Here is a 7,697-nt window from a genome sequence, read left to right as displayed (position 1 = left end):
CATTTACATCAATGAAATTTTTCCTACCTCGCTTCATCAACCATAATCTACTCCTTTCATCTTTGTGGTCGGGGTGCTTCATCCAATGACATACTTAGTTCCTGTGAGTCCAACTCGGAGGAGAAATTGAGTTGGGGGAAGGGACTGTGTATTGCGGTTGGATTAGTGGAAGCACCGGGATGTGTTGGTTGACATTGGTGTTTGAAACAAGTTCTCAGCTGTCGTATGGTAGTGGAAAGATATGTTATTTTGCATCTGCACTGCAGTTTATGTATGGTGGTCAAAAGATATGTGTCATCTTGTGCTTCCATGTGTAGTTTGTATATGGTGGTAGGTTAGCTGTGTGTGTTTGACTCTTTGCTGTGTGCTCAGTCTATTATATGTATTGTGCCTATGTTCTGTCGGTCCTGCTGGTGATTCTTGATAATAAGGAGAAGAGGAAAAACAAAGAGAAATGTCGAAGTAGGTTACGGTTAGTATGTCTGGTGATAAATCGACACATGGACTAAAGAAACATGATGCAGGGGACAAGAAATAAAATGGAGACAAATGAGAAAACAAAAAACTTGAAAGAAATTAATTTTTGTTTAATTTCCTAGGTTAACTATGAGCTATATATTAATTTGATAATTGTTAAATATTTAATAGTCAGCTGTTATTTTACCTCTTGACAATCAATAGTTAGAAAGTGTTTTATTAGTTAACTAGTTAGAATATTCATGGATTTTGTGATGATATTTTTTTGTTATAATTCTACTTTGCACCAATAAATTTATTTGCATAATGGCATATTACCTCTTCCTTCTCATGATAAATTGAAATACAAGTTATTTTGCTATCAAACATTTACTTCTTACTCTTTTGCAACTTCTCAATTAATTTTCAAACATTCTCCTCTTTTACCATTAGGCACTTCTCCAAAAATCTCTGAACTTCCTACACTTTTGAAAGGAAAACCCACATAAGCATTGTCTAAGTTATTCGACTGAAAAGGGTGTTTAGCTCCGCTACTGTAGATTATGTGAAGTGTCTTATGTTTGCAACTTTTCCCCCTTAAAGAATGCTGGGAAGAAACCTAGTGATCTCTAGGTTGCAATGGACCAACCTCAAGGAGATGCCTAAGTTAGCCTTCAAAAAAAATGTTCATTAACATCTGAAATAATTTTATTTGTTGTTAATCCAACTTTTCCACAGTTATGTAACAAATATATCAGGAATGATGATATCTTAGCAAGCAACCCTACATTCCTCCTGGGAAATGGAACATTTGGTTATTTATACAGTTCTATAACGAATATATTGACATATAATGACATCTTAGCAGGTAACCTACATCCTCTAGGGAAGCAGAAAAATAGTTTGATCCATTCTTCTTCCAGTCTTTTCTTTATATATATATTTTGTTTTGCTGTCAGAATCAGCTAACTAGTTCATGAATAATGAGGAATTGGTGTTAAAGGAATAATGAGGAGAATTGAGGAATGAGCTGGTTGAAGGAAGGTCTCCCAAAGTGGGGCAATAGCAGCAACTTTCAGCTGGAATGATAGGAAAATGATAAGCACCCATTTAATGAATTTTCAATCTAAAAGATCCAACGAATATTTTTACTTTATTTTTGGACAAAATTACCCTTTATCTTCTTCTATTATGAGTTCTTTGACTTATCTATATTCAATTTTAAAATTAATTTTCTTTTAACTATATTCATTTTTCAAGTACAAAATTTTACAAATTTTAATTTTATGCTTTGAGATTTTATATTTTTCTATTTAGTTCGTTGATTAAAATTAAAATTGTTCTAATGATAATTTGTTCTTTAAAAATAATTTTTTCTCCAATTTTTTTCTTTAGATAGTTAAAATTGATTTGAAATTTTTATTTAAGTAGTTACCTTTTTCCTCTGAATAAAATTTAAATTGTGGAGAAATATGTATTTTGAATTTCTTGCAGAACAAATTATATTAGTAAGATGTCTTTAATTCTTTAATTGAATTAAACAAAGTGATTAAGTTTTGTGAAAGTTTTAGTAGAATACAATCAAAACATTAAAATTAAATATCAGTGAATAAAAGAACTTGTAATGTAAGAAAATTGTGGGTAATTTTGTCCAAAAGTAGAGTAAAATTTAGTAGTAGCGTTTTTTGGAATGAAATGTTGATGAATGGGTGTTTTGGGTTAAATAGTACTTTGATGAGTTTTTTTTAGACATAAATTTATTTTAAGGGGCTTATATTAATTTTTCGTGTAAACTATCAAAAAAGCTTTGCACCGTACTTGGGTTTGGAAAGTATTCATCATATCACCATTTATGTAAGATAACATATTCATATTCTTTTCTTTATCAAGTAACCTGTCATATCCTAGCATTTCCGTCCTAAATGTTTTAATAGTTATTGTAATTTGTCCTTCATATGTTTTCATCCATGATAGTTGTCCCATGCGTTCTGGTCCAAAAGAAATTCCCTGTTTTGTCATAACATTAATAAGATATCTTTGCCCCCAAACCTTCTTCTTGTCTTTCAGGTTCTATTTGAAGCAAAGCAATGGGATTATCTGGTTGACCAATTTAAGCAAGAGTTCTGCAGATTGTATGGCATGACTCTGGAGCCTTTATTGAATATATATCTGCAGGCGGGCTTATCTGCATTAAAAACCCCGTATCCATACCATGTTTAACAATGGACTCCTTCAATTGTTCTATTGTGGATATGCTAAAATCTATCAATTGTTGGATTCTTGAATTTTGTCGTATTTTCAGGTTTTCAGATTAATATTTATGCATGTCAATGGAAATTATTGTGTCTATGTTAACTAGCATATGTCAGCAGTCTCGGGAACCAAAATTACCTCCTTAATTCGAATGCTGCTTTCACTGAATTATGTGGATAATAGTTCACTATATATGTTAAGAGTGTTTTATGAGTATATATATATTCTTGCTTCTTTCCTTGACACCCTTAGATTCTGTTATGAAGATGACTGCACAAAGGAGGACCCTCTATCGCAGGAGGGTTTCCGCAAATTAGCACAGCCACTGCCATATTCGAAGCAGCATCATTCAAAACTTGTTTGTTACATAAGTAAAGAACTAATGGATACTGAGAATCCACCTCTTGTCTTGCCAAATGGCTATGTTTACAGCACTAAGGTTTGTTGTCTACTCCAAATTTAGGATCACAAAACTTTTCAGCTGAGATTCTAATCTTTGTTTATATTATCTGCAGGCTCTTGAAGACATGGCAAAGCAAAATCATGGTAAAATCACATGTCCAAGGACAGGTTTGGTTTGTGACTATACTGATGTGGTGAAAGCATTTATCTCATAAGTAATGTGCAGAGTTGATCACTTTTATGCTGTGAATCCCTTTTATCACCACAGTTGTTTGGTGGACGACTGCTCTTGTCAATAGTATCCGTATCCAATCCTTCGCTATTCCTCTGGCCTCGAGTAACCATGAGGATTTCTCTGCATGTACATATACAAAATAGTGGTTATGGATTTGTTATTGCTTGTTGAACTAGCAAAAAACATAAATCAAACATCTCTTTATTTACGTTTGCCAAAACTTGAATTTCCTTTAGGGAATAAATTATGAGTGAGTGCAATGTCAGCATCTGTTTTTGTTTTTGCCATGTCCTAAATTGCATCCACATTCAGCTTTCATTGGACACTTCCATTCCTGTAACCTATCTCCAGAGTCTCTGTTGAAGAATATAGTCATTTTTCTGGTGAATGGCTTCTTGATTAGATGCAAGTGTCTCAACCCTTGTGATCGAATTAGTTATATAATGATTGTGCTCCATTTGGGTACATATTCTGATATTAAAGAGTAAAATTACATTAATATTCTAAGAGCTCAGATCTAATTTTTTTTATTCTTTATAAAATTAAAACATAATATTCTTGTAGTTGCGATTTCAAGTACACCCTTTATCTAGCAATTGCAGCAATATCTTGCAAGTATGTCCTTTGACGTAAATTATTGTGACACCCTTTTAAGGGGTGTAGTTCTAATTTTATAGAGGGTAAGGAATGTTTGTGTAATTACATTTAATCTTAAAGAGTCTTGATGTTATATTCTAATTAAAATACCAAACAGATTTTTTGTACATTGTTATGGCAAAAAAATTATATTATTATAGTTAGAAAGATCAATTTTGTACTCGAATTTTCTCTTTATTTGAGTCAAATTAAAAGTGTCACCTTGAGTGAATTTTCCCTGAGAAAGAGCTTATAAGCGCTCTGAAAATAAGAAGATTGTTCTTTTAAAATAAGCAAGCAGTTGTAACAAATTCTTCCACATTAATTATAAAATTTTCTTTATTAACATATTATAAGTTTTATTATTTTATTTTATCCGAATACTTCAATAATCTATGTTTTAAATAAGATTTGATACTTTACAAATTTTAAAAACAGTTTGTAACATGTAATAACAATCTTTAAACAAGCTCAAACAAACACCTTTCAAGTAAACGGTGACAGGTACATGACACTAATCTTCAATGTTTCCAAATACATGTACATATGTTTACTAAATATTATGTGGATTCTATTGGAATTTTCATATTACGAATTGCAAAAATACGCAAAATAAATGAGTATCATTGTCAATACATTCCAACATTTTATTTTTATGATGATTCTGTACTTCATGTTCCATTTCTTTCGAAAATTGATGAATTATATTCACAAAAGAAATGAGTAGTACTAGCTACTGGAGCACATTCGATATGGGGCATAATTTAAAATTTTATTTTTTTATTTAATTATATGAAAGAGAAAAAAATTAAAACAAATAAAATCATACCTGCTATTTTTTAAATAAATCTTAGTAATTTTACAATATGCATTAATAAAGTATATTTGATAGAAAAATTCAAAGAGACTGGTAATTTTATGTAAATAGAAATACAGTCTGAGGGTATCTTTGTTAATGTATATTTTGTCAACAAAAGGTGATTATTTTAACCCTTACATTTAATAAATAGTATTAGTGGTCGGGCACACTCCACCAGTGTGCGGAATTAAAAATAATAATTATGTCTATTTGCTTGTGAAAATAGTATCAATCAAAGTTTTTTTTTTTTAATCATATTAGAATCAAGATATAAATGTATACTAGAAATTGAAACATACTCGATATTTGTGCTTTATAAAAGTTCTTATTGTATTTTCAGTAATTAATTGATCAAAATTGACAAAATAAAATAATATTAAGTATATGTCGATACAAATTATTAATAGAGTTAATTGATTTAAAAAATGAATATCTTGTGAATAATTAGCAACTACTTCTCATATATATTTACCTCAATGAAGCCTTTAGATAGTGTGATGGATGAGATTCTTGTGAACAATCCAATGTCGAGTCACTAAGGTTATAAATGTGAATGTAGCGACAACGTTTTCCATAGCATTGAGCTAAAAATGCACCCTCTCAAATTGCTGGGCTCAAATGGTAACTCCTCTGTCTTTTTAGAAAATCTCTCAAACATATTAAGTATAGAGTCTTGAACACAAGTTAAACGTATTAAGTATGCAACGTAATGTACAAGATAGCATCCAAGATAATAAGCCACATCTTCACCAAATTATCTCATAATTATAATCAATTATGTCCCGAGGCGCATGATACTGATAATGTCCTTGTAGCATACGAATTAACCCATTTCATGTCACACAAAACATGGGTTATAGAACTTTAAACTTTGATATCAGTAAGACTTGCGATCATGTGGAATGGATTTTTTTCTCGAGATGGTAATACTTAAAATAGTTTCCAGACAAATATTATTTCACTGATCGTGCTTTGTCTCGCTATAATTTTGTTCTCTTTTATTTTGAATAGACAATTATTTGATTTTGTTTGCTAGAAAGGGGTTTTTGAGGAGAGAATCCCTTATACTGTATCTAATACGGGTCTACATAGTCTACTAAATATAAAATCAAACTTGATTGTCAAAATAAATCCTTTTAAAATTAACCAAAACCAACTCAATCCATTTTCAGCCCGCTAATTGCATTGCAGCTTACGTCGTGATAGTCGATTAGGACAATTCGACAATTTTGTTGAACACTCACCTCAAGGGGTCCAAATAATAGTAAACAATTTTATTGCACACTCCTCACCTCACACAGATGATCACAATGTTATATGCATCTACACATAATTTCATAAGCAACTAAGAAAAAGATTGAAAAACCGAAAGTTACTGAACAAAAGCGCTACTGTAATACCTGGCTTTCATTACTAGATCATAGTGATGTAGTAAAAAGGTGGTGAAAACCGGTAAAGAAGACCCTACAGTTTCTACTTCAGATAATTCCATTTGTAAATTTTAGGAAACAGGATTGGTTGACCAACATGCAATTGAGTAGGAAAAACCAATGCAATAATTTGTTCTCGGTGATTCCAATTACAATGCATGTAGCTAAATAACATTACAAAAATGCTATGTAAATGCAACTACTACTAGTTCAGAAAAAAATTCCAATCACAGGCAAAATTAAACTAGATACATTTGAAGCAGTAGTCTAAGGAAAAATAAAGCACCAACCGCATTCCGATTTCCATATGAAATAACGATACAAACAACAGAAGAAGATGAACATCTTCTAATACAACAACGAGGCCACTCCAAATGGTTGGCCATCAATTATCACACGAGGAAGAATATTGGTCAGGTCTGGAACAAGATTTTGCTCCCCAACCTTCAGATCCTACATCAATCGTCTTTACTGCTACTCAACATCCTCACCCAATCTTCGTGCGCCATCTGGATTTCTGGTTGTCCCATGCTTTCTATGTTTCTTGCTCTTGGCTTTCTTGGCCTTCATTCTACGTTTTTTCTCATTGGCATCAACCCATGCATAATCAGATGGTATGTGGAAAGGGTCAACTTCATCACGGAAGCTGCGGCTTTCACTGTCAGTTGATTGGCCTCCACGACTTCCTCTCATCCATGAAATCCATGACGTGGAACCCTCAGACTCCTTAGACTTGGAATCTTGGAAATGTGCTGGGCTAGATAAAGGGGTGGAGAACTCCTCCACTGGCTGAAGCTCCTCAAATTTTGTAAATGTCACCAGCACACGTATAGTCGGGACAATCGGAATAGCAATCTGTGCAATACCCCATTCATCAATCATTACAGCACTCAATGCATCCAATCCAAGATAATGAGAAGTCCAAGCACGCTAAATAAATTGATACCCAATATAAATGAGGGACTTATTTTTTAAGCATGCTTCGAATTGAGACAGTCAACTAAAATAAAGTTCACCTCCCCCTGGACCTTACTCCCGAATTTATGCTTTTGAAAGAGAAATTGTAATCTATATCTCCAAGTGTGCAGAACATAATTTACTGTTAACTATTCTGCATGGGTTTCTAACTTTTCTAAACCAACACAAGACGGGGTGATGGATCGAGCTATCCAAGCAAAATATTGAGGGACAGCCAACAGGGATATTAATTGAAGAACAAGAACATGAAAGTTCGACAGTCAACATCGATGAAGAATACAATATAAACCATTTGTCTGCCTACCATTCTCTTACTAGAAAGTGCTCAGACTGACTTCATATACAAATACTTTAGGACTATAACCTAATATGGGCGGTTTCATAAGTCAATAAGGCTTCTTTCACAAGTTTTACTGACAATCAATTGTGGAAGTGACCATATCCGCTG

At 32.6% G+C, this 7,697-nt stretch overlaps 2 protein-coding genes across 2 annotated transcripts in view; one reads left to right on the top strand and one right to left on the bottom strand.

Moving 5' to 3' along the window:
• LOC105161031 (macrophage erythroblast attacher) overlaps nucleotides 1–3,748 on the top strand; it is a 10,239-nt gene extending 6,491 nt beyond the window's left edge. The window contains exons 5-7 of the mRNA XM_011078590.2: nucleotides 2,524–2,657; nucleotides 2,962–3,148; nucleotides 3,225–3,748. Coding sequence (XP_011076892.1) covers nucleotides 2,524–2,657; nucleotides 2,962–3,148; nucleotides 3,225–3,326 — 423 coding nt within the window. The 3' untranslated portion in view covers nucleotides 3,327–3,748. The remainder of the gene's footprint in view (nucleotides 1–2,523; nucleotides 2,658–2,961; nucleotides 3,149–3,224) is intronic.
• Nucleotides 6,375–7,697, bottom strand: part of LOC105161030 (ankyrin repeat domain-containing protein 13C) — a 6,142-nt gene continuing 4,819 nt past the window's right edge. Inside the window, exon 4 of the mRNA XM_020693187.1 lies at nucleotides 6,375–7,126. Coding sequence (XP_020548846.1) covers nucleotides 6,746–7,126 — 381 coding nt within the window. The 3' untranslated portion in view covers nucleotides 6,375–6,745. The remainder of the gene's footprint in view (nucleotides 7,127–7,697) is intronic.

The sequence above is a fragment of the Sesamum indicum genome, linkage group LG4, assembly GCF_000512975.1.
Source record: "Sesamum indicum cultivar Zhongzhi No. 13 linkage group LG4, S_indicum_v1.0, whole genome shotgun sequence".
NCBI classification, from domain to species: domain Eukaryota; kingdom Viridiplantae; phylum Streptophyta; class Magnoliopsida; order Lamiales; family Pedaliaceae; genus Sesamum; species Sesamum indicum.
Note: the sequence above shows the minus strand (reverse complement) of the source record. Positions and strands in the feature narration are given on the sequence as shown.